Here is a 26,875-nt window from a genome sequence, read left to right on the forward strand (position 1 = left end):
CATGAACCTTTCTGGCAAGCTTTCTTTAAAAAAATAGCGTGCACATTGAATAATATTTGTTTTCTGTTCCATGCCAATCATAGATTTATTTTATTCACCCTGTCTGGTCTGATTAGAGAGCTGATGACACGGTTTGTTAAAATAAAAAGCTACTGTAAAAACAGAATATATAAAGACAGTTGGACGGAGAAGAACTGTTTATTCTCCGCATCAAATTCAAAACCGTGGTGAAATTGTGGTAAAAGTCACAGTAAATGATGCCAAATTTAAATCCTCGAACAGTGTGTAGTGAGCGTAATAAGGTCTGATTCAGATATGATCTTCTGCTGTGTTAAAAGACAAAAAAAGTAACTTTTCACCTCAAATGCTTTTAATTTAATGGGTTAATAAAATATAAACCACAATACAAACTCACCATACAAAAAAAATGCTGTCAGACATGCTAAACAGTGAGAATACATCATTTTTACTAGCTTCATTTAAAACAAAATGACCAACACCTTGGAACACTGACACAGAATGGAAAGACAGGATTTGCATAGATCTAAATCAATGAACAGAGCAAATCTAAAGACGCTTGGAGCTTTAAAGCTTTTGCCCTAAAACTATATATTTATATATATGTATTTTAAATAAACTTCCAGAAATAAAAAAAAATATTCTAACACTTTTCAGTGGCATATGGCTATGTTTCATCTATACTGCCATTAAAAGAACAAGTAGTCTCATCTGCTTATCATATGTCTATCATAACATACAGTCTACATATCATTGGCTCTCAGCAGGTCATGTGACATGGTGTTTCACTAAATCTATGTGCAATGTGCACGGCTGTCCGAAAATCCCAAACATCACTGCACTGCTAATGTTACATAATAGCATAGTGACTTTTTTTTACTTGTTGCAGACATGATGTTTACAATCATAAAGGACATACATTGCTGTTACAGATTGAAAAAAAAAAGGTCGTTGGAAACGCAGCATGGTGTAACGTGAGCTTGTCGTGTATTGTGAGTAAAAAAAAAAAGCTAATCATTTACATTTTCAATGCCTGGATACAAATACATCCCTTAACATTATTTGTTCTTCTTTAGCTTGCATTTTTCTAGCACGCAACCTGAATATTACATTCATCTGAGAGTCAAATTTGTAGTTAATGAAGCCTTGAATTTAATCTTAAACCAGATTCTTAATCTACACAACGTTATACAACGACATAAAAAATACACAGTCAACCACAGTGGAAATATATATACACGCTACCAGTCAAAAGTTGGGACTTCATTTTTAATTTTTTTTTAAAATGTTGTCTTTTAGAATAATAATGAAGACGCTATAAAATAATGTATATGGGATTACGCAGCGATCGAGTTGTTAACATTTTAACTTAAGGTTTGTGCATTTCTTGTGCATTTTATTAATAAAATAAAAGCATAATTTAGTAATAAATTAGGCATAGTTTTAATTAAGTGTAAAACTGTAGCTTAATTTTTTAATAAATGACCTTTTTGACCTCGATACCAGCAAAAACCGGTGGATCAGATATCAGAGAGAAAAAAGGATTTAATTTGATCCTGCGATGTTTTTACTTTCATGTGAATTAATTAGATCCTGTAACAAACTGGATTTGGGAAAAGTTTTTTTCTTTAACTGTAATTGTTCGCATATTAAGAAACTTGATTGTATTTTTTTGTTAGAATTGATTTTTATTATATTTATACTTATAATTTTTACCATATTACATGATTTTTGCAAGAACGCTGCGGTTTTGCGCAAGTCGTGTTTTTAGCTATGTATTTTTTCCTGTATATTTAAAGTGTTTCAGTTTTAAAATCATTTTAAAGTTTAGTAGATTTTAAAGAAAAAAAGTCCTGAATGAGTATTAATATCGGCTGATACTTGAGGATTCAGATTCGGTATGGGAAAAGGAAAAGTTGTATTGCTCCATTGTATTGCTCCAATGTTTCCTCATAGATTTACAAATCTATAGATTTTAAAGCAATCTTTAATTAATAAACTATGTAGTACTTGCTTATAAATAATTTACTACCAAACCCTAAATTAAAATGTTAAGAAACTACAACTTTTATATTTTAATTCCTAACAGTATTCCTGATGAAGCTTTGCACACTCAGCGTCTTCTCAACCTGCATCGTGAAGGAACTTCTCCTTGGTTTAAATAAAATCTCCTTTTAAAAAATACATTTTGATACAGAAATAACTTTACAGGATTTTATACACTTTATAGTCTTCACTATTTACAGTTGTCTTAGAAACAAATTTCAACCGTAATCTTTTATCATATAAGACATAAGACAATGAAAAATATATTCATAGTTAATATGTCCAATCTTTTGTCTGGTAGTGTATTTTTCAGGAAATAAATAATTTTTTCACCCCATATAAACTCTCTGAGTTCCATAAATATACACTATTTAATTACTCAGTAAAGTCTCTGTCCATTTTATAGAGTATTTATGAAAATAATTCATTCGGAGTAACAGGAAGACACACTTCGTGGCATGGAAAATGTAAAGCAGGACCACAGGAGTTAAACTTTATAAATAACAGAAAAAAACAACAAAGAAGCAGGGATTTTATGTGACAAATACACACATCTCAGATCAATTACAATCGATAGCTCTCAAATAACAACATAACAAACCAAAATCCAGCACTGAATACCCTGCGGTACGTCACGACCCCGACGTTTCAAAAGGTTAAACTTGCATTTCACATTTCCAGCACAATGTCATGGCTTTAACCTCACCTACGCATTTCATTCGATTCTCACTACTGCAAATAGCATCACAAAATAAAACCAGTTTTTCACATTTTAAGCACTGAGGGTTTATTGCAATTCTGTGTGTGTGGGTGTATTGCTGAAAATATGGCATTCGGGTAAAGTTCGGGTTTGAAAAAGTGCCAATTAATGGATGTGCCACAAATATTGCACTGTATAAATATATACTATAGTGCTGGAGAGAGGAGCTCTGCTTTAAAATAAATCCTAAGTGCTAACATTAGAGGAAACTGACTAGGACATGTTTAGCTACAGGACGCAGTTAATACCGCTAACTATGGTTTATTATTTTATTACACAATTATTTCAATGTTACACGTGCAAATCCACTGGCTGCTTGTAGTCATTTCTCAATTTTAAAGCGAAACAAGCTAAAAAAAATGACAGAGCTTTGTTGAACTTGACCAATTGGGTGCGTAAGTAATTAAAACTAAACAGCCAAAATATCTAAAAAAAAAAAGTACCATATTGGAGTGTCAGGTTTAAAGCTGAATTACGCGTACTCTTAAAGTGCATTATGGGTAACACACAGTGTACATAAACACTCCAAAATAACTACCAAGAAAATGAATAAATTGTATTCAAGTATGTATTCAAGCCTAAACAACGACACAAATTAGATTTCAATTTCAGAGGAAATCTGACGACGTCGTCTTAAACAAAATTAAACAAATGCACGCAAATGAAATGATTTTTGTGCCATTAAACTCTAAGAAATGTTCGAACCCTTCTGCGTAGAACCCTGTGACAGAGTTTCTCTATCAGAAAGGGTTCCATGTAAAACCCTTATTCAGCCAATGAATTTTTTATTTTTATTAAAAAAAATTTTATGCTTCATTTTGAAGTTAACATAAAGTCAAAGTGAATTTTAATTATCATCCAAATTCAATTTTATAGCTGGAATATCTGCTTATAAATCTGTGGTTACTGAAATTTCTAAATCTTAAGTAATTTCAGCTTTAGTGAGTTGAATTGAATTTTAAATGTGTCGTGTCTCGAAAATGTGAATGAATTTTGTACTTAAGATTGTTCTGGTAACTAAATTTTTAGTTTCGTCTTACACAATAATACAGCTTCAAACAGAATTCAATTCCCATTGGCACAAAATCATTTTATAAGGGTGATGGCTGGATTTCATTTGATTTCATACAAATCAAGCCTTAAGAAAAAGTTCGGAAGCTAACAGAGCCCCTAACTGTAACATTAAGCTTCTTAAGTTTGATACGAATCGAGTCATGCAACTTGCTACGAATTTTTGTGAGTCCACGTTGTTATCGTACCTTGAATCTACTTCCCCCTCGTTCCTTTTGTGTTTCTCTATCAGTAGCAGTGTGCTTTAGCTCTGGGAAATTTCATGCATTATTAAATAATGGAAAAGAAAAACATCCTGCAAGTGCCTGGTATCCAATTTCACAATCAGGTACTAAACTTTGTGCAAAGATAATCTTCAGGTTACTGTTCAGCTACAGGTGAATCTTTTTTCACTAACATGCTAGACTGAGAAATTTGTAGAAATTGATTTTAAAGTGTGTACACGGTGTACATGACCTCTGAGAGGTGCAGTGACGGTTCTGACAGGTGAAAGCTTCTTGATTTAGTCTGATCTTCACAAAACAGAAAAAAGGTCATCGTCAAGCTTCTGCGATCGGGTAATACTCACATCGTAATCAGATCTAATCTAATCTCATGTGAATCTAATCTCTTTCTGTTCTCATGAAAACAAGTATACGAAGTAGACTACGTAAATTTAGTCTTTGTTAAGTTGAAAAAAAAAGCAGGCTTCTAAATAATGTGAACGAAGCACGACCAGATTAAAGCCAAATCTGCACAAATGCTACATCTCCTACAGTTTTAACATCAACGACTTGACACAATACAACAATATTTACAAAAATGAAACTGCGACACTTTGCAAGCAAACACACCCAGGACAGGAATGATATATTTTAACTCAATAAATACATCTAGATTTGGTTCTACTGCATAAAAATAAAATCTGCTTTTTTTTCTTTACATTGAACCTGAAAGAATAGGCACTCCAGCTGTTCTGAACGGTTGAAAAGTTCTCACAGTATAAATGTGTTTGGTATGAAATCCAGGTGTTAAGTGAAGCAGAGAAGGCTCGGAATGAGTTCAGTTTGAACACGTGAGTAAACCTGTCACGTGAAGAAAGCATCTCTAGACAAGGCATTGCTGTTTCTTCAGAATATCCTGATTTTATGGATACTGAACAAATTTCTCTCAGGTTAAAGGATGATGTATCCATCCTAACTGATTATAAATATTTTTTCTTAAATACTTCTACATAATGGTTACAGTTGAGTGCAAAAGTTTGCACAAAATACAACAAAATGGAAAAGGTGAAGAAATTACTTTAACACTGTCAGGTTTCCTGTCATCTCTAGCCCTATTTGGACGGGATTAAATTTACAATGCAAATCTGGAGTAATTCTATAACCTCTGCGAGTTTACTTCCTTGTCAGTGTTTGAGAAAATTACAAACAAAATTACTGACTTTTTTTGTTTTTTTTTTGTTAACCAACTCTGACATGGTCTGATAAATTTTGTCCTGTCCAGATAGATATCTTCGTGGCTTTTTTTGACTGCTGCTACTTGCCACATTTAGTCACCTAGCGGACGTGTCTACTTCCTCAATCATGAAAACATGAGTGCTTTTAGTTGTCTCTCAACGACTTTGTTGCTTTGGGTCGTACAACTCCATCTCCATGCTGCCTACATCGAGAGTCCATTAGCCGGGGCAAGAAAACAAAATCAATCAGAAGAGCGTGATCCTGAAGGCTGATTGAAGAGGCTGGTATAATATTAGGTACAGTCATAAACCACTTTATATTCACACATACCACAATATCATGCAATATTCAGATTTCCATAAATAAATGAACGAGCCTGTGCATCACTGTAAATTCCTTAAACGTCCAAGGTTAGATGCTCAAATAAATAAATAAATAAATAAATACATCTGATCCCTCCCACACTATTTCATTTTAAAAATGTTATCTCAGATGTGACGTGTGAAAAAAATGTATGACAGACATCGCACAGTGAAACTAATCCCGTCCAAACAGGGCTCATGATGTCACTCTATCAGATGTGACGCATTTCCTCATTCATCACAAAACTTTTTTCACTTCTTTCTTTGAGTTCTTTTCAATCTGTTTTTTGTTGGTTTGTCTTTGAAACTTGTTTCGGACTTGTTTTAACTTCTAGTTGTGTTGAAGTTACCGTATCATGAGGTTCTTTTTCCCCTTCTCTCCAAGGGGGTGCAAACTTTTGCACTCTGTTGTATATAGCCATAACAGCTGCATGATAACTGCATCGGGAATGCGGCACTTTGTGTTCTGGTTTAATGCGACGGAAATTATACAAATTAAATTAAATTAAACATTTAAAATCGAATTTACACAATCTTATGCAGGAAGTCGGTGTTTATGGCCCCTAAGCAAATCTAATGCTGAAGTCATTACACAATTAACCTACTTGACAAAATTGGGTCAAATAATCTCAGTCTTACATTCATAATGCTATTTCTAGTGTTCAGTATCTGAACAAGTTTGTTTTTGCAATGTATATAAAATTAAAATCATTCATTTTATGTTCAGCTGGCTACAGTTATGCAATAGACATGTAATCATTTATGCTAAAACCTGCACAAGGTTATCTGAGGTCAGTGATTGGACCAGGCTGGCGAGTGTGTGATGAGTTCAGCATGATTTTGCTTGGTGCTTCTTGATTGAGCTTCCTCTTGCTTTTAGCCTCATGGCTCTTATGTGGAAACGGTAAAGGAACAAAAACAAGGAAAGCAAATGTGTCTTGGCTGATCAAGTGCATTTACAGTGAATGGAAAATCTATGCAAATTCGATTTTCCCCTGGAACCATCCCTTACCTCGCCTTGTGATGAGATGGAAACTTCAGGACAGGTTGTTGAGTGTAGGAGATAAACTTTTCCAGTTATTCTGAGAGTCTAGTAATCAGTCCGGAGATAGTCGATTGATGTTAAAGGTCTTGTGATGTAATCTCAAAGACAGTTCTTCCCTCATGTATGGAGCTTCACTAAAAGACATCCACTTGCTCCCTTGACTCATTCTTACTAAACATCTCATCAGGTTTATTAGAGCGACTCTCCAGCTGTCGTGTTCTTCTCAGATTTATCTTCCTAGCCCTTTCTAAATGACTGTGTCATCAGCGCATGAGTATACATAGCTATATTATAAGCATTGACATATATTCTGCCCACCATGCGTAAAATGGACTGAGGCTCTGCACACTTTTCTAGCTGTGTATCATGGAAGAGAACGACTGTACACACAACGTACGCGGACGAAAACATGTCACAAGGCCTCAAAGCCACATCACCTTTCACAACAGCAGTGCATTTCATCTAAAACAGGAAGTCACTCAGCACAGAAGTCACTCTGTAAAATAGAATAGCAGGCTATTAGATACGTCAGATACCTTGGCTGAGTTTAGACTTTATATACACTTGTGTGCAAAAGTTTGCATTCCCCTGCTTGAGGATGAGGAAAACAATAAGGCATTTAACGCATGTCAGGATTTTATGTTTTTACAGTACCCATATAAGCCGAGAAGTGTAGGTTAGGAGAGTTATATATATATTTGTGGACTTGCATTTGCTTCTAAGACTTTTTCCAAATCTCCCACTGTTTAGTTTGGATTATTTTACTGACCTCTCTGGCCTTCTGCTGTTTTTATTCACTCCCACTGACTCATAACGTGACTACTTAGGAGTTGAGTTAGTAACCTCTTAGGAGTTGAAGACTATTTTAACATTTTCTGCCTTAAATAAGATGTAAAATTGTGTTGGACACTTTAACCAACAACAAACAGTGTGAGTGCTGCTATGGCACTCATCTAAAAGCCACCAATAGGAGGACGGCACTGGATGATGCAAACTCCTGGGACAGCTACAGATACGCCAGTGGTGATGGCAGAACATAAACTAAACCTGCAAACAGACAGAAATAATATCTTTATCATCTCAAAGTCACTGCATGAGCCCGGATTGTGCTTACTGATGACGTGGGCAGAATGCAGAAAACGTAATTTTCTTTAATCACAGGTCTACGTTAGAGGATTGATTGTATAATCTGACATGCACAGTTTGTTACAGATTTCTGCCAGGATTTTACTGAGTAATCATGATTAAGTAATAATCTTAAACGACGCACAGTGAACAGCCGGCTTTAGGCTCAGTCTCGATAATGTTTCAGTAAGAAAAAAAAAAATCATTATACCAACATGGGATTTCTAGATAAGAAACCAATAGGGGATGCAAACTTTTGCACTCAACAGTAGGTGCATTATAAACCTACGACTCCTCCACTCTATCTAGTGTCCTATATGACCAGTATGAGCCGTTCAGGATTCAGCCCAAGTTGGTGCAAGACTGTGGGCTGATTTAATCAGATCAGTCTCAGAGGATACTCCGAGCTTTGATATGGAAAAGAAAAAGTGCATCCCTAATGAGAATACATCAATTACGCGCACTGTACAGTGCACTACATGTGGAGCCATGTGAGATTCAGTGTAGGCTCCACAGATACAATGCAGGCCTTAATGGTCATATAATCATAATCACAGACAGTGGCTCTAGATGAAGTGGATCCAGCCGTTATCCCATTCGCGCGGAGGTGAGATTTTGAACCTGTGGCGTCGCACTCTGTAGTTCTTGCCGTCGTTGTTGTCCCAGAACTCGTCGGTCCCGACGCAGTAGCGGACGGCGAACTGGAGGCTGCTGCTGCCGTCGAAGAACGCCGGCGTGACGATCTTGAAGTGGAACTTGTCGGTGATGCCGTCGCTCGACTGCAGCACGTAGGAGGCCGGCACGTCCATGAAGGTTAGCCAGTTGTTGAGCGTGTACCTCAGAGTCACGCACTTCTCAAACGCCAGGTTCAGGACGCGCACGACCCCCGAGATGCTGAACTCGTCCGTCTCCACGGACTCCAGCAGCACCTTGGCGCTCTGGAGCCGCTCCTGGAAGTCGGGTTGCGCGCCCGGACTGGTGAACAGCGTCTCCACGAAGGTGGACTGCGTGTACCCGTTCGAGTGCTCGAAGTTGTTCAGGTGGAGCGCTCTCGCCTTTTTGAACTTGTCCATGACACGGTCGGGTGTTTCCGGCACGTCGGTGTCGTCGAAGTGCCGCACGGTGATGAGCTCCAGACCCAGTGAGTCGGCGAAGCGCACTTTCTTCTGGCTGGACGGGCTGCAGATCCGCGCCACTTCCAGTTTGGCTCTCTCCGCGGAGCTCGGTAAGGATTTGCACCGGCGGCGCTGGCCGGGACTCGGCGGCGGCTTCGGGAGGGATTCACGGCCCCTCGGCCTCTCGTCCACGACGCGCATCTCTAACGGCTCGCACTCGCCGCTCACGGCCTTCTTCTCCTCATCTTCCTCCTCTTCGCCTTCCGTTTTGTCGCCGTCGTCCATCTTCTGGTTTGCGGTCAGACTCCCAAACAAGCCTGCGATGCAGCTGTAGTTCCTCGGGAGGCAGCTTTTCGGAGGCAGCATGACCGCGACTTCCCCGGTCGCTTCGGTTTCCATAAAAAGAATTCAGTCCTGATGTGGAAAACCTGTCCGGTCAGCAGTGATGAGGCAATGAAACCGACCGGCTCAGGTAACAGCGACTGCCTCCGCGCGCGCGCGCGTGTGTGTGTGTGTGTGTGTGTGTGCGCGTTTGCGTGCGCGACTTCAACGCATCTCCTCGACACTGCAGATTTCTGTGCCTCTTTTTTTCCCACTCAGTCGTTTGCTGTTGCAAAAGGAAACCTCCAGCCAGTCAGGCGTGCACACCGTGTAGCAGCAGTACGCAGGCTGCCCGGACGCGCTGATCTACGCACAGCATTGCGGAAGAGATGAAGCTTCTCCACGCACCTCCTCGGGGAGAGTGGCGCGTGCCCATGGTCACGTTGCCAAACAGATAGGCTAGGTGCACGAGCAAAACCAGAACAAGACCTTTAAAGGAAAACTGGAGCGCGCAAAACAGCCATTACCCTCCGTGCAAGTGTGTTACTCAGTGGGATGTTTGTACTCAGGGGTCCATCCTGGTCAGTTTGTACGACCGTTCTGCTTATAATATGAAAGTGTACTCTGTGCATTGCAAACCAGGCTATAAGGAAGTCAGAACATGGCTCTATATCTCATCAAATGACACAAGTGACTCTTAAAAAAAAAAGGGAGCGTTAAATATGTTTTATTGCCAATAAAACAAGCGCGACTTTGTTTCCTAAAGATCACCAACTGCAACAAAATCATGAACTGAAAGTGAAGACGTCACGCTGTAGAATGCACTTACAGAAAGCCACGCCCCCACGTGGCCATCCTTTTCCGTTGCGTCACTGCGTCGTGCGCATAGCCGACCAGTCGCGTCCCTTTGATCGCCATAGCAACGGCACGTAACGCCGACTGCAGCCATGAACACACTGAGATAAATATTTCATCGCTTGTTAAACACCTCAGCAGCACGATGATGCTGCTTCTGAGCCAGGTTTAGCCACCTACACGGGTCAGGTTAGTTTGGTCTTCATATCTCGGTTCTCTTTCGTTGACTTTTCACTTTTGTTACCGTCCCGTGATGACGTCACTGGACATGAATGACATGTTTTCCCCACACACAGGAATATCAGGAATACTCATCTGTCAATCAGGACGCATGGATGCTGATAAATCCACTGAGAGTTTGGAGAAGCCGGATTGCAGTGCGCCAGTGTGCAAGCTTTCCAAAGGATGTGTGGAGGTGCTGCTGGATATTAGCGAGGAAAACTCTGGGAAAGAGCAGGAAGCTTACGAGATTCCCAACCAAACAGGCTGGGATGAAGCTGTAAGTAATGCACCAGTGCATGCACCTGCTCCTTCAAACCGTTTCAGAATAATCCTGTGCATGCATTACCTTCTAGTGTAGACAGAAAATAAATAAACAATAATAATAAAAATACAGTAAGAGTGAAAAAGAGTGTAGCATAATGGCACTTATGTTCTGTTACACTTTTTAATCACTGTTCAGTTAAACACTGAAGAATGAATTATTAAAGTGAACCACACAATTAATGTCACTCTTCTGAAAAAAAAAGAGAAATAAATGTGCATGACAGTTGCAATGGTTCCTGTTTCGAGATTAATAAGGATGCTGGATAGTTTTACAGATAAGTGGTGGATTTTTCCTATTCGCAAAACACTGGCTGGTTCCTACATCTATCAGTGTATCAGTCAAGATTCTCATGCATTAGCGAATCTCCTTAAACATAAATTTACATAAAATCAAGAGCTCTCGTAGGATACAAACGTTTTTCCGAACTAACTGGACTTTCGTAAATACCATTTCTCATCTAAATGCTCCTGTCAACAATTTATGACTAATGAGACTCAGTGTGTGTAAACGTTATTTTATACAAATATTTCTTCATATTCTCACAAAAGGTGCCAATAATTCTGGAGTTGGCTGTATTTATGAGCTGTGAAGCTACATAAGATGTATTTGTGTTGAAAAACGTTGAGTTTAATGTCCCCAGTACTCAGTTATTGTTTCGTTAAGGTTATTCCAGTGACAAATGAGTGTTTGCTAAGCTTCTGTTGTTAGCAGTTGTAACAACGCTACACAGTGGTATTACTGACCGATATATTTTGGATGTTACTGTACACAACGTTGATTTATGACCATCATGACTGTCCCATTAGAAAGCCAAGTAAGATTTAGTTAATAAACACGACTAAATCTTGCTGTTGTTCTTTCTTGTATAATTGTGTAATATAAGAACGCTATTTAAAAATCATATGCGGGTTGTGTTTTATGTTGACAGATCCAAGGTTGGGGTCAATGTTCCCCTTTTTCCTGTCTGTTTATAGCACAACAAAAGAGCAAGAAGCTCAAACCAGAGATCTCAGCCCCACATTGTGTTCTTTGCACTGATTTGAAGGACCTAAAGCTCTCAGAGCGCTTCGTTCCCAGCCATGTTCCTTCAGAAGATTCCTACGACATATCTGAAGAGCCTCTGAGAAGCAACGTTCCACCATCTCTGGAACACCTAAACAGAACCCTAAGCGCCATTACTTCTACCTCATCCTCTGAAGAAGAACCATCTGATTTCACTCTTAAGGAGAGGAGCATCAGGAAAGACCTGCTCGGAAATAAACTGCTGTTTCGACCTGAACAGTACACACCTGACAAAAGTCTACCTCACCCACCTCAACCGGATGCTCCGTGCCTGTTTCTGAAAGATAAAAATGTTGGAAAAGTGGCACTGCTTGGTCGAGTTATGGTATTGCCACCGGTAAAAGTGCCAACAAATCCAAATGCTAATCCAAAGAGCTCGAATTTTTCAAAGAGGAGAGAGGATAGCGCCACAAGACCAGTTATCATTCCTGAGAAAGCTGGTGTTGATGGAGATCAAGAAAAAGCTGTGGTTATTTCTTATTCCAGCCCAACTGTAGGCACCTCCCAAGGATCTGTTACGTCCAAGCAAGGCCCAACGCAGCACCAGTATCACCTAATATCTGCTTTAAGCATCTCCAGAAGGTATCAGATTCCCATCAACACCTTGGCAGAGACTCAACCCAGTGCCACCTCTCTCCTGGAGCGAAATCTCAGACAGGAAGAGCTGATCAGATCACCTCTAAGGCACAACTCTGGGCACAGATCACGGTTAGGCCTCAAGGAGAAAAGTCTGAGAAGGGCAGAACCCGAGCTTCCGATGCTGATGGGGACCAGGGTCCAGATACCAGTGTCCACTCAGCGATTACTGTAGCTGCTCACTGTCTCTCTGTTTTCACGCCTTCCATAGGACAATAAAGATGACTATATGCTGAAATGACGATGCATGTTCTCATACTGAAAATAAGATTCATACCTCATACATATCATTACTTCAGAATGTGTTAGGTTTTTCCAGATGATCCTTTTTTCTATCAGAAACAACAGAAATGATTAAAATGTGTACGTTGTAGTAAAGAATGAAACACTCGGAGTTGTGCTGTTAGAGGAAAATAATCAACAACACAGTGGCGTGATGAAGCTGAGTTACAGTTACCACGCTGAAGTTGAACACTTTCCAATAACATCATGTCTTAAAGTGTCTTATTCCGTTTATACCTCTGCAATTTGCCAACACTTACATTTTTTATTTATTAAAGAACAAAACATTGTATGTTTTATCTGTTTATAGTTACATTTAATGTTGTGGAATGTCCTTGAAACAAGTTAGTTGCCCTTATCACTTACGTTATAGCAGCTATAAACAGTCTTTCCCTCAACGCACTTCCTTCTCGAAGTTAATAAGAAACAGTTTGTCATGTTTCTGAGAAACCGTGAAGCACAAACTCCTTTGTCCTGAAGATGTCAGAAAGCTTTACCTCTTTACCTCAGCAAATTTCCCAGCTTTACCCCAGATTGTTACAAAAGCACATCTGTTTATGTTACAAATCCATTTATGAGGATACCTGCTGTAAGCTGTTACTATAGAAACGATAACGTATTAGAAAGAGCACATTAAACTTTTTTTTTTCAGATTTTGAAAAAAAAATTGAATTTTTTTTTCAGATTTTGAAAATGAATTAACACCTTCTGACGAGTTAATAATTTAAGACTGATAATTTAAGATACTAATAGTAAACTAAAATTGTATTTCTGAAATGGATATAACTGTGTACTTTTATTCCACTAGCCCATAATGTTTTTTCCTCATTCAGGTCTCCTGCTGTTTCTTTTTTGCTATTAGTCATGTCTTTTTATAGCTAATGGTCTATCTCTTGACTGCTCTCTGTGAACTGCTTGAGAGCTTGAGCCTTAAATGAAACTTGAAATATCAAAATGTTTACTGCGTTATGTCATTAGTTGCCTCAGTGAGGCCTATTTATGTACATTTACTGGAGAATGTCAACAGGGATGCAAACTTTTCACCTTGCTAATAAAAATAAAAACAAATTTGATGTAGTTGCTGTAATATTTCATGGTTCAGCATTACTGAACGTTGTTCTGTAGATAAACTGTATAAATAGAGATTTTTCACTCCAGAAACGGAGAGAGATGTGATCTCTCACACTGTCTGCGGTGATAAAACTGACTGTTATTGTTCCAAAGCTTTTGCAAGTGAAAATCCGTCTCGTTTTCGAGTATTTTATAAATGAACACTACAGCATTATATAGAATATTTGAACTAAATTGTGAGAATGTCAGCTGTACAGTAGAGTACCATTCTTTCTAAGAGCTCAGGTCCAAGAATATCTCATTATCTCATGGCAGTTGTTGTCGAGTGCCTCGGAAAAATCACCACTCACTCATCTGAATTATTAACGCTGCGATTATCAAGGCTGGAGAGGTTCACACTTGAGTCACTGCATACGTGTGTTCATTTCAGAGATCCAGACTAGCACTATCATAGAATAATCAAAGTAGAAAAGTTGAATTTGCTTTTGGCTCATGTTGGAATAAAGTCTCATTGTTTTATTGTTAAATGTACGACATATGAATGTGTTCAAGAAATTGTTCATTCTGCAGGTTTCTTGGCATTAACAGAATGAGGTGTTGATTTTGTTAATGAAAACTGTTTGTTACCTGTTTGACAACCTTTTAATTGAATGATAATTAAACAATATTTCACCCTTCTGCTCAAATTACACACTCTGGGGCAACATAAATGGGCCTGAAATCCACTTTCTTTAATTTAGCATGATTGAATAAAAAGTTAACAAGACTGAGCAACATGCAACATAAGTTACTAAGCTATACCTTTTTCTTTCTTTCTTTCTTTTTTAAATATTGAAGGTAAACTTGTACACATGTCCGTGTCAGTGTTGTTTCATTCAACTTTAATGGACTTCCACAGACGATAGACAGGCTGTCAAGTTCATTTAGGTGTAGCAACATGAAATGACTTTAATTTTTAATGACCAGCATCACTTTTGTGGCAAAAAAAAACAAACCATGGCCCATTTTTTTTTCACCAGAATGTATGACGCAATGAAGCAAAACGTTCCTTGGCAAATAAAAAATGAAACAGAAATGTCAGAACCAGTCGATTGGACAAAAGTGAAACTTTACCCATCTTTAAATAGCTTTAAACACCTGATGATCAAAGTGAAAACTAAATAATTTTAATTTCTTTAAGTGTACGCAGCATAATAAATATGGAGCGGCTCCATGTCATAGCTATGCTGAACCTTCAGTTTTGGTTGACTAAAGCTGTTGTAGATTTGTATCCCTGACAGTGACTTGCATAAGGACAACACTAATCATCACAGTGAAGCACGGTGGTGGTAGTATCATGGTGAGCATTACCCTCTTTACCTGATCACTAACTTTTAGTGGACGGCCTCCTCTAGGCAGAGTGATGGTAGTTCCACATTCTTTCAATTCTTTAATAATGGACTTAATGTGGGATGTTCAAAATTCTGGATAATTTTTATAACCAAATCCTGATTGATACTTTTCCAGAACTTTGCTCAAACTTGTTTTGATAATACATTGGCCTTCATGATGATATTTTTCTAGGTATGTTCTCTAGAAATCTCTTCCAGGAACATGTAACACTTCAATAGCAGACGTGTAGATGCTATTCACCCAATTACGTGACATGATGGTAACTGGTTGCACCAGAACTAATTTTGGCGTCTCACAGGCAGTGCTGTTGTGGGCGGTACGCACCGCTTTTACTTGACGCCTTAGGGCTGCACTGAAATTTCACTCATATTCAAATTTAACCTGGTTTATGCCGACGTTTTCAAAGCGCGACCAATAAGATGAGCCCTCACATGTGAGGTAGCAAGGATGCATGTGTTCCAAAACCAGAATCTTACTTTGTTTGAGATTTTGATAAATGCTGTATTTAGAAACATTCAGAATGTGCTAGCCTTATGAATGATCTATGTTTTCAAGTGCATCTTGATGCAGTGCTTCAACCACGCAGTAAAAACTCATCATTCATAAGCTACGCTAACCTTAGTGGTGAGCGATGTGTAAAATGCTGATCATCTGAAAGTGCCCTAATGGGGCTGAATACCTATGCAATGATAACCTTTATGTTTTTTATTTGTAAATAAATATTTTTGTAAACTGTATTGCTTTTTTTCCCCTTTCACTTCCATATTGTGGGCTATTTTGTGTAACGTATATTCCCAATTCAATCCATTTCAGTTCAAAATGTAGAGAAATTCAAGTGAGCGAGCACCAAATGATGAAAATATGATATTAAAATTGTTTATTTTCCTGAAAAGATTAAATGAATTTTAGATTAGCTGTTAGAGTAAACACTTTGACAATGTGGTAGATGTGTAAATTCCATAGGAAGGAAAACTCAGATGTAAAATGCTTGTTACAAGACCTTCATTGTTTGCAGTTTAGAGCTCATGACTGCTGGAGAGAGACATCTCAGTTACCCAGCAACTGAAGTGGCTCATTATAACAGCTGCTCGCCATCACGGGGCCTCACGCACCTCTTTGTAGCAAACATTTAAGAGAAGACTGCATTTAGAGATTCTGCACATACATCCTGGAACACTGATGATTTTTTTTTTTTTTTAATGATCTCTCATATTATTCATATCAAAAGAATAATACATACATAATGACACTATTGCAATTCTCACCTCTTAATTGTGTGACTTCTTTCTCCTCTCCTCCGCATGTGTAATATTTTGTCAACAGGGTTACCGTTCAACCGTTTCTGTTTGGAAGATGGCAAGGATGATATGATTAAAGCTGACAATTTGAAGCACGTATCCAAACAAAAAGGGAACTGGTTTGAACACTGTGTGCTCTGAGCTCTAAGAAGGGACGGAGCTGGTTTTTGTTCAAACTGACAGATGGCCACGAGTTCATCGATAATTATAAGGAAAGAGAGGAAATAAATAAAGAAATGCTTGTGAATTTGTAACTTTACACCACAGCAGTGCTGAAGGGTCTGATCTGACCAATCAACACCAAAGAAGGTGCTGATTAATTAACAGATGAATTGACTTCTACATACTGACTTCAAGAAAGACAGAGAAAAGAGAGATTATTAATGGAACGTAAGTGAAAACGTCCCACAGATGATCCACAACATTAAATATAAGTACAAATAGATTAAAAAAAACCCTGTCATTCTATAATTAGTAAAATTGTAATAATTGGCAAATTGCCATGGTATGAAATAGAATTATTTAAAAAAAAAAAACAAAAAAAAAAAAACAAACAAAAAAAACCCACACACACTCCTGGACATGCTGTTATAGGAAAATAATCATCTTTGGGCTGGTAACTGTAACTCCGTTTCATCACGTCACCAAATCATTGATTATTTTTCTATAAGAGCATACCCCTGAGTGTTTTATTTCTTACTTTTAAAAGATCTACCTCAGACGCAATGCTTTATTAAAACCAAATAAATTATTTCACTTGTCTGTAATGTAATAAGACTAAATTATAAGGAAAAGACTTACCTCTTTTTATTCGTAGTTGCCCAGTGGACAGGTATAAATATAACAACCAGAGGAATTCTAGTTGCAAAACAAACTTCTTCATTTAACGTGTACTTTTTAAACTTAATGTGCTTCATGCTGCCGCAAGCGTCAGCTTGTTGTTCCAAATCCTGAGAGTTCATCGTAAAATAGTCATATAACTCACCTGCTAGCAAAGCAAGCGCAACACGTCACCTTGTAATTAAGCATAACATAAAAATAAAGAAGCTAGGCAGACTCGAATAATATTTTTACTTGCAATGCGAGGAGCACGTAGCTGACACTTTCTGCAAAGACTTTTTGTCGAAGTTGCTAACACAATTTGCTACATCGTAAACGTCATCCGGAAGGGATAAGGGGATTCACACACTCGTTCATTCCCTTTGTCTATATTAACATGGTCACGTTTTTTTAATCTGAACAGTAACTACACAGTCAGATCATGACAATTTCTTTTGACAGTATTTTATTTTGAGCATCTGCTGCAGCCTAGCCTAAACAACAAAACAACACAGGGTTCATCTTATACATCAAACCCTAAAGAATGCACATGACCAACTTCAGACATGTTTTTAATATTAGAAACGATAAAGAACAAAAAAAACAAAGAAAAAAACAAAACAAAAACAAATGTAATTGAACTCAGGACATGTTCTTGGCACAAAAAGGACTGCATGCACGCTCTACTGAAAACCAAGAGTGTATGCTGACAATTTCAAGTAATCTACAGCGATATACTTTTGTTCGTTCCTGCTAGCGTATATAGTGGCTGGATGCAAATGTCGGCCTTGGCTGAGCACTGAAACAAAAAGAAAACCTTTTGGTTACAATGCAACACAGTGTCATTTACATTCTGTTGCTTGTGGAAAGCTGGATTTAGAAATATAAATAAATGACAAACCAAAAGCAGGCAGAGTATAACACGTTACGTTATAAATACTGAAATAAGCCGAGGCAATGGCAGGCAAAGAATATGGCGTGCAATATGATGAATAAACATGGAAATAAATACACTTGAACGTGTTCAGAAAGAGAAAAATGGAAAGAACAGAAGAAAGAGAAAGGAACACTAGCTCTTTAAAATAAAACAGCGATGTTCGCTGTAACTTTACATCAAATGAGTTTATATTTACCACTTAAATTAAGGCACCAACACAAAAGCTAATCATGGATCGCATGTAGTGCTTAAAGTGAAAACATCTACATTCTGAGAAATGTTACATGCTTCCAGTGAATATATTTCGTTAAAGGTTCCGTCTTGCTGTAAACAACTGCGATTTGCATGTTAAATCACTCACAGTACAGAATGCAAATCATCGTAATAATAGCGTAGTGAGCTCAATTGTTAAAGGTCACTGATATTTGCGACATGCATAAATATGCATACATTAGAATAATTTAAACCGGTTGCTTTATGAGCCATACAAGATAATATACTGCTGTAGCCAGAGCAAAAATATCTGTATGAAACAAAATTGTTTAAATACAGTAACAGACATCTGTTTAACAATTAGACACTAACTTAAACGTAACAACAACAAAGAAAAAATTAAGTACAACACAAAAATATCCTTACAGTGCAGCCAAACAAGAAAATATACAAATTTCACAAGAAATCTGATTATAAGATGAACACACATCATTTCTAGTCAATAATTTTAGACTTGTGCCACACTGTAAATTTACGACTACATAGTAGCACTATCATCATCACCGAAAATGATATAATCTGTTCTAACGGAAATAAAAACAGACCATTTTCAACAAATGTGCAAATAAAAGTAAACACGTTAAGGAGCAGTCAAATGACGGCCATGAAATGATAAAGTGCAGCTAAAAGCCCTATTTAGACTGGGTTAGTTTCTCTGAGGGATGTCTGCAGTGACGTCTGCAGTGACATCTTTACGTGTCTCCACTTGTGCCCAGGTGGATATTACGTGAACGCAGGAGGGACGAGTTTCTGCAGGTTGTTTTGTCTATGAAACTGGATCGTTTGGCGCACTCATGGTCAAATGATCCCATCCTGCTACTGAAATTTGATGCAAACTCCCCGGTTCATGGCTCCAATTTCTTTTAGAGCAAAAGTAAAAGATTGTTTCACGGGTGTTCTCATTGACTATAGATGGGGTGATGGGATTAAAGAATTACAGGTCCTACTTTTTATCTGTTTATTGTTACACTTCACGTTGTGGAACGTATACAAAACAAGCTAATTCCTATCATCAATTATGTTATTCTCCCTCACCGGTTGCTCCTTTAGCCCCTCTCTCAAAGTTAATAAAACAAAATATAACCAAGAATTCCTCTTTCCTGAAGAAAAATTACAGTTTAATTTCAAACTGAATCAGACTGGATCAGACCTCAATCAAATCGAATCGGTGCTGAGGGAAAGAGGGAGATTCACACCACTATTAGAAAACTAAATTTGCATGATATTGTGTAATATACGTATATAAAGTTGTTTAATACAGTAACTGACATTATAACAGCTCCTTTAATCAACCTTTAAATTAGGATCATGCTCTTCTAATTTATTTTATTTTATTTCTCTTGCTAATGCACTCTGTTGTTGAGAGAGGATACATGTTTTCACATTTCAGGAAGAAGATACGCAGACTAGATGACTAAATATGGTGAGTAGCAGTGGACCCCAAAAAAAAAAAAAAAAAAAATTCCAACAGAAGATGCCAACACGTCACAAAGTCACCAAACAACTTTCTAGATCAGACTAAAATGACCAGTCGACCTCAGAGTTGGTCTGTAATTTTCATGAGAAAAATACTACCGAGACAGATCTGGAAATAAAAGGAGAGGGGCAAATGATGCAAATACAAATGATGAAATTAATTCAGGTCTATATGTAAACCTAATCCCGTCTGAATAGGGCTACTGAAAGCTCTTTAAGCTTTGAGACTATTTGCAGCGGAATGACTCAAGATGCTGAATAACTACAAGTGAGCTCAACTGCCACAAGTGCCTTCCAAACTGAGCCCTTTATGGTGATGAGCGTTTGGGAGAACTCCATCTGCTGGCCCAAATCATCCACCTTTGTGCAAGTCATCAGAAACAGCTCCTTCGTAATGTTGCCTACGACACACCTGCAACAGACAAGCTATAATGGCAGACAGCTCAGCTGATGGCTTTGTCCGAGTGCCGAAACAAAGACAGGAGATCTTCACCGGTTTGCGTTTCCACCGAACTAAAATGGGACTCCACATTCCAAGCCAGGTCTGCTGACAGGAAATCGTCCATGACTGTCTGTGTCTCGTTGCTGGTTAGGAAAAGGTGGCCCAGGCTGGAGGAACTGGAGACCGTCTGAGTTTCAGTGCTGCTAAGTGTGATCTGTCCATCACCGGAACAAGACAGGGGCAGAGGAGGTGGTGGAGGAGGAGGAGGAGCCCTGGTGTCTGTCTGGGTCTCGGTGTCTGAGGACTCGGTGCTCATGTTGAAGCTGGAGTGTCTTAGGATGCTGCCGAAGGACATGTGACTACTGGGGTCAAGTAGAAAGTTCAAATCTGTTTGGGTTTGCGTGTCAAACATCTCCAGCTCAAGATCACTTGTTTGGACCCTGGTGCCAACATCACTATGATGACCATCCCCAAGGTTGTCAAGCAGGAGGAAGTCGGTTTGCGTTTCAATGTCGAGGAGCTCCAGGGGTGTCTCTGAACTCAAGCCTCCCAAGGCACTCTCGTCTGTCTGAGTCTGAATATGAGTAGCATTGAGGAAATCTTCAATGTCAAAGTCGATGCCTGTGTGCTGCTCTTGCACTGGAACCAGGCCTGATCCACAGCTTTGAGCTCCACTTGCCATGCTGTCAGAAAGGATGTTCTCCAGATCACTGAAAAGGTTCATTGTCTGAGTCTGATTGTCAGCTACCGTGTTTTGGTGTAAAATGTCTCTCTGAGCTCCAAAGCACAAGGGTGATGCAGTTTTGTCTTCAAAAAATCCGGATTCTGTGCTCATGGGATCAAGGTCACTGGTGCCAAAAGGTCCACCATGTACTGTAGTCTGCGTAGAGACGCTGAGCATGTCGGAATCAAAAAGATTTGCACACATTATAGCTTGGTCCATTTGGGTCTTATTTACTGAAGCTGCTGGGGAGCAATTTGTCTGAGTTTCCCTCGTTTTGTTACCAGAAGGGAAAGATATCTGACTGAGAGTTTCAGTTTGTGCCCCAATGGAGGATGTGACTTTGGACCTCAAGGGGAACGTTTGAGTTTGCACACTGACTGGTAGCTGGATCTGGGCACTCACGCTAATGTCAGTTTGAGAACCAGAGGAAACCGAGGCCTCACTTGCGAGACCGATATTGACTCCTCCGACAGATCCCTTACTGAGGAATGAGATATCTGTTTGAATATTGGTTGAGGTGCTTTTACTTCTCGATCCCAAATCATTAACTGGTTCATCAACTGAGCCCGGGCTTTCTAAATTGACTTGGATCCCTGTACTGATAGCTTCCAGGTTTGATTTGGAAATGGGCATGGTTTCTTTGAAACTTTTAGTGTTTAACGGAGGTACCACGGCCCCAAGCGACTGAGGCATGAGGTGCAAGGTACTTACAGAGCCTTGCGTGTCCACTGTCAAGACCACAGACCCCAAGGCACCGCTCTCTGCTGGCGGGAGAAGCACAGGCAAGTGAGCCAGCTGCATCACAGGGACATTGACCAAAGCCACTTTAGGCATGGGCAGGAGAAGCTTTTGGAGGTTTTTAGAGTGGACGGGGTTGTGCTGTGGTAAATCTGGAGTGTGGGATGCTCCTTCAGCAGGAATTGCTCCTTCTGTGATTTCCATTTCATAAGTTTGTCCATTAGGCTCATGTTTTGTTGCACTGCGAGATAGTTTCTCCATTTTTCTTTTCTTGACGGGTGGATACCTAAAGTAAAAACAAATGTTTAGATGCAGGGTACTGTGCTAATTCAGCTGCAGATTCAAAAGTCAAGCAAAGCCATGAAAATTAAATGGGAGTACCTATGCTCTTTGGGAACCTCATGACCAGTTCTGTAAATGTGAGACAACAGTGCCGTTCGACTTGCGTACGGACAACCGCATGTACAACTGTAGGTCCTTCCACAATCCTCGGCGTGCCTCTTCAAGTCCCATTCTGTGCTGTATCCATTGTTGCACTTTACACATTTGTGCTTCTTCTCTGCGTGCATCTTCATAAAATGCTAACCAATACAAAACAAAGTACACTGGGTTCAGCATCATGGTCAAATCCAATACCTTTATGCGCATGCAGGTCACCTGAGTAATCATTTTACTTACCTGCTTAACCAGTGCAAACTGGGAGAAAGGTCTGTTAGGTCCTCTTGGACAGCCCTCTATTGGACAACAGTAGAGCTTCTGTGAACCTTTCATATCCTTTCGTACCGTAGGGTTGACGATACCCTCCTAACAAATGGCAAAAAAAAAATTAAGAAACGGCCTAAAGATGGTGCCAATTAGATACAAAGGAGTGGAAAATTTGCCAAAAATCAACTCTACAAGGGATTCCTTCATAAAATTCACTCTGCCTTAATGCTGTGTAAGATGTCCATGCATGTCCAAGTATTCATCTGAGAATGGAATGCCCTCCGATTACATCATTCTTTAAAAATAACAATAAACGTCAGGACTTTTGCAAAGATGTTTCTTGAGTAGGTGTTAAAAACAAGGATCACATGCTGTGACTAAACCATGTTAAAAATGCCAATGTTCCTGTGTAATGAAAACGGAAGCAGGTCTTATGTAACTGAGAATGAAGTGAAAAGGTTCATGTACTGAGCATAAAAAAAATCAATGCAGTAGTTCAGAGCAGTGGACATTTTGTGCAGCTGGAACATTTTCTGTTTCTGTGAACAGTACTACAACTGTATCTCATTTAGTATGATTATGTAAAAGTTGGTCTTACCAAATCAGAGTAAAAAAAGTAAATTGCACTTCAGAGGTGGACAAATCTAAAGAGAAACTGCTCAAGTAGATTTGGTGTCCAGGCTATTTGTTTTTTTTTTAATTCGTAATTGCCTGGTGCACAAGTAGGTTCAACAACCAGAGACAGAAAAATCTACTTGCTATTGCATTTTGCAAAAGATGCACAGGTGTTTAAATTTAACGCACTTCACAGGTATCAACACACCTCGAAGCTGTAACTATAGCGCAAGCTTCCGAATCCTAAGCCACCACCTGCTGCACTACACACACCGGCCAATCTGGCTCTCGGTAGAACTATCGGACTTGTGCTGCATTTGACGTGCCTCGCAAGTGGGAACTGAACTCGGAATTGCATCATTTTTGACGTCTGAGCGTTCGAGCTACAAAGTGGGGAAAAAAAATCACGGACTCCCCTCTGTTTGTCTTCTGTTAGCAACAAGCTAGCCAGCTAACTGTGACGAGTGATGCATTTTTTCCTCCTCAAATCAGTGAACTGTATAGTCAGTGTTACAGCTTTAACAAGCTAATATGTCTGTATGTTGATTGCTCTAAAGCTAATCCTTGTATGTACAGTATAATCATTTAAAGGTAAGAAGCGTTGCTTTGTTTACTGCTGTTGCCATGAGCTGAACCCGGGGTAGAGGAGACCGTCCTGACGACGGTGCATGCACGAAGGACGATCTTTTCAGAATCAGGAACATGCAGGTTTGTGGAAACTCTGATGAAACTGAACACAATACAGTGCAGCTCAAGCATGCGGTCATATTTCACCATGAGGAGAAAACAGCACATCTTATAACCATAACGTTCACCAAAGACCTGGTGACTTTTTGTTTAGGTCACACATGATGTGCTACATGTGGAAAACTTTATCAGGACAGGATACACAGTCATACGCTCCTTGGACAGTGCACTTAACTAGCTTGCAATATGTTAGCTACCATGTTTTAGCCTAGTCAATTAGGTTACCAGGCAACCAAACTAAGAAAAGGCTAGCTAATGAATTTATCATTTGTCCACCCCTGACTTTGAATCTACTGAAATAGTGTAGACCAAAGTTTTGAGAGTGTGTGTTTGCATTCAAGCCGTGGGAACTTGGTTCAGCCACTTAGCCGTTTATTTGTCTCTAAGAAATGCAGAGAGAAAGGCTGAAGTTTTCTTTTGTCTTCGTCCCTCTCAGCAGGCGGAAGTGTGTGGACAGAGGACCAAACAGAGAGATACTTTGTATGCAGAAGCACATAGACTCGTAAAACTGCAACACAAGTCTCCTGAAAGTAGACTGCCGAGAGGAAACTTGTAAAAACTGCAGTCATAAACACACTCATTCAGAGAAGGTCAGGTCTTTTCCTGTTTTCTTCTGACCAGAGTTGTTGAGGGGGTCCTTTAGGCACTCACTGCCTCACTGGACACGATCTCATAACTAGATAACTAAATTAGACATGACTGTTGTGCATGACCTCTTTTACACTGCACACGGAGTATCGGGATTACATCTGGAGAGGGATTATACACATAAACTGGACGTTTAAATGCACTTGAGACATCGGTGAAAAAGATTTAAATCGGAAATCACTTCAGGAGATCTGAGACATATTTATATTTATATTCACTTCTGGCCAATTATCCAACCATGTGGCAGCACACAATCATGCAGCTTCAGTTAATGTTCTCTAGATTTTATACAGAATTGTGTATAAAACTGAGCTGACAGAAAGGCTCCTGTATCTCTGACGAGAGGAACCTGATATAGTCTTCCGTTTTTGTAGACCAAATCCACCTCAAGTTTCGACATGTTGTGTGTTTTCCGAGTTGCTTTTCTGCTCGGTGCGGTTGTAAAGAGTGGTTATTTGCGTGACCGCAGCCTTCGTGTCAGCTCAAACCAGACTGGCCTTTCTCAACAACAAGGCTGGATGTTTTCTGGTTTTCTCACCTTTCTGTGTAAACTCTAGAAACTGCTGTGTGTCAGAGTTTATGAAAGAAACACAAACCAGACTTATGAGATCAAAAAAAAAAAAAAAAAAAAAATGTCACTGAGATCTCAGATCACTGTTTTTTTTTTTTCCCGTTCTGATGTTTGATTTAAACACTAACTGAAGCTCCTTGACTTATTTCTGCATGATTTCATGCACTGCGCTGCTGTCACATGATCGCCTGGTCGCATAATTGCATCAACGTAAAAGCATCTGTCTCTATTTGATATCCGATAACCGTAAATCCATCCCGAGAGCTGAAGCACATCATCTGTGAACGCTGAAGCTGGTGCCTTTAAAAACGTCACTGAGATTTAAAACGGCACCAAAAATCGTCCATAAAACAACTAAAAATGTGGGATAAATGAGTTCAATAATAATGAGCTAATTTGCATATTAACTCACAATACAAACCACAGTGTAACTGAAACTCCTCAGCGTCAATTAGGATGCTTTATATCACAGCTGTGTTGAATTCTGGATTCTGATTAATCAGAAGGTGTTGATTAATTTTCTAAAACAGCAGCTCGGACAGTAGCGCAGTTGCAAATCACAGGTTTACATTAACGCGCTCGCTCTAATACGTTATCGTTTCTATAGTAACAGCGACAAGCGTTTTATGCTTCGTGGTTTCCGTGTAACTCGACTTCAGAACTGTGGGGGTAACAGTAACTCGTCTCCATCCCACCACGCTGTCGTTGATTATTTTCCTAGAACAGCACACCCTGAAGTGTGTTACTCCTTATTTACTTTATGTTTTGACATGACACAACACACTACACATTATTCCTCTACAGAAATCCCTCTTTTTGATATGCAAATAATCATAATGATTGCCTGAATATGCAGATTAGCCTATGACGTCACCTGGTGGTTACTAGCCTCTTTTTGAGCATGTGTTGGCTCTTTCCCCTGAAAAGTGTTGACAACAATGGGAGGGTGTCAGCGTTAGCCGGTTAGCTTCTTCCTGTGCTCTGAGTAGGTAAGGCAAAGTCCAGCCTTTTGGTTAAATCTTTCTTATAAATATATGTTTTTAAATTAAAATTAAGACGAAAAACAAGCCTCGAGCTGCAGTAAACGCGCATTAAAGCGTCTGTTTTCGCCGTAAAGCGGTGAGTACCTTGACTCTGTGGGACTTGACGAGGTGCATGTTGAGCGCCGGGGTGTTGGGGAGGATCTTGCCGCATCCTTGCACCGTACACAGGATGTTGGTCCGCACTTTGGTCAGCTCCGTTATGGAGGGTTTAATGATCTCCCGGGACTGAGCCGGCGGCTCCTCGCTGCGATCCGCGCCGCTGCAGCCCGAGTCACCCGCTGCGGTGGCGGCCATGTTGGATTCCTTTCTGCTCTCGCGCAGCTTCTCCTCGCCTCCCAGCGACGTCGACCCCGCACGCGCAGCCTTTTTTTTTTTTTTTTTTTTTTTTTCATCTACTTCCGGGTGCGCTTAGCAACCAACACGCCTGCTCCTGACTCCCTAGCAACCGCTTTTGGTTTCAATCTGTTTTGGTTTAAATTATTAATTTTAGTGTTATGTATATGCTATGTAATAGATTGTTGTTATTGTTTTTAACCTTGAAGTACCTTAAAATAATTCTTTATTCATTCTTTTCTTTTTATGTTGTTATGTTCTTTAACAATTAAACTAATCTATGTAGAACTTTGTTAAAAAATCTTTTTAATGCATACACACACACACACACATAAATAAATAAATAAATAAATAAATAA

At 39.3% G+C, this 26,875-nt stretch overlaps 3 protein-coding genes across 5 annotated transcripts; 1 reads left to right on the forward strand and 2 right to left on the reverse strand.

The window, feature by feature from the left end:
* Positions 1-445: 445 nt before the first annotated feature.
* Positions 446-9,401, reverse strand: LOC113526572 (protein phosphatase 1 regulatory subunit 3E). 2 transcript variants are annotated; one of them, XM_026913748.3, is made up of 2 exons: positions 8,488-9,401; positions 446-7,237 (listed from the first exon to the last, which is right to left on the reverse strand). In XM_026913748.3, exons 1-2 carry the CDS (start codon positions 9,378-9,380, stop codon positions 7,204-7,206), a joined length of 927 nt encoding a protein of 308 aa, XP_026769549.1. In that variant the 5' UTR covers positions 9,381-9,401; the 3' UTR covers positions 446-7,203. The 2 variants fall into 2 exon arrangements, with proteins under 2 accessions (XP_026769549.1, XP_026769548.1); XM_026913747.3 differs by having other exon boundaries at positions 446-9,401.
* A 661-nt stretch (positions 9,402-10,062) lies between these two features.
* On the forward strand, positions 10,063-16,244 carry si:ch73-103b9.2 (uncharacterized protein LOC100150067 homolog). 2 transcript variants are annotated; one of them, XM_026913746.3, is made up of 3 exons: positions 10,063-10,346; positions 10,454-10,656; positions 11,633-16,244. In XM_026913746.3, exons 2-3 carry the CDS (start codon positions 10,489-10,491, stop codon positions 12,575-12,577), a joined length of 1,113 nt encoding a protein of 370 aa, XP_026769547.3. In that variant the 5' UTR covers positions 10,063-10,346; positions 10,454-10,488; the 3' UTR covers positions 12,578-16,244. The 2 variants fall into 2 exon arrangements, with proteins under 2 accessions (XP_026769547.3, XP_053090840.1); XM_053234865.1 differs by having other exon boundaries at positions 10,063-10,656.
* A 1,469-nt stretch (positions 16,245-17,713) lies between these two features.
* atmin (ATM interactor) lies at positions 17,714-26,556 on the reverse strand. The gene is made up of 4 exons (XM_026914369.3): positions 26,268-26,556; positions 22,533-22,658; positions 22,236-22,435; positions 17,714-22,140 (listed from the first exon to the last, which is right to left on the reverse strand). The coding sequence occupies exons 1-4, from the start codon at positions 26,475-26,477 to the stop codon at positions 20,394-20,396; spliced, it is 2,283 nt and encodes a 760-aa protein (XP_026770170.2). The 5' UTR covers positions 26,478-26,556; the 3' UTR covers positions 17,714-20,393.
* Positions 26,557-26,875: the final 319 nt, after the last annotated feature.

The sequence above is a fragment of the Pangasianodon hypophthalmus genome, chromosome 6 (assembly GCF_027358585.1).
Source record: "Pangasianodon hypophthalmus isolate fPanHyp1 chromosome 6, fPanHyp1.pri, whole genome shotgun sequence".
In the NCBI taxonomy this organism is placed as follows: Eukaryota; Metazoa; Chordata; class Actinopteri; order Siluriformes; family Pangasiidae; genus Pangasianodon; species Pangasianodon hypophthalmus.

What these genes read in the sequence shown, in the direction of transcription:
- LOC113526572 (XM_026913747.3), bottom strand. Translation starts at nt 9,380, where the DNA reads ATGGAAACCGAAGCGACCGGGGAAGTCGCGGTCATGCTGCCTCCGAAA.
- si:ch73-103b9.2 (XM_053234865.1), top strand. Translation starts at nt 10,411, where the DNA reads ATGACGTCACTGGACATGAATGACATGTTTTCCCCACACACAGGAATA. An exon ending in AAACAGGCTGGGATGAAGCT is followed by an intron (nt 10,657 to 11,632) that starts GTAAGTAATGCA and finishes TTATGTTGACAG; the next exon opens with ATCCAAGGTTGGGGTCAATG.
- atmin (XM_026914369.3), bottom strand. Translation starts at nt 26,477, where the DNA reads ATGGCCGCCACCGCAGCGGGTGACTCGGGCTGCAGCGGCGCGGATCGC. An exon ending in AGTTTGCACTGGTTAAGCAG is followed by an intron (nt 22,436 to 22,532) that starts GTAAGTAAAATG and finishes TGTATTGGTTAG; the next exon opens with CATTTTATGAAGATGCACGC. An exon ending in GAGGTTCCCAAAGAGCATAG is followed by an intron (nt 22,141 to 22,235) that starts GTACTCCCATTT and finishes TTTTTACTTTAG; the next exon opens with GTATCCACCCGTCAAGAAAA.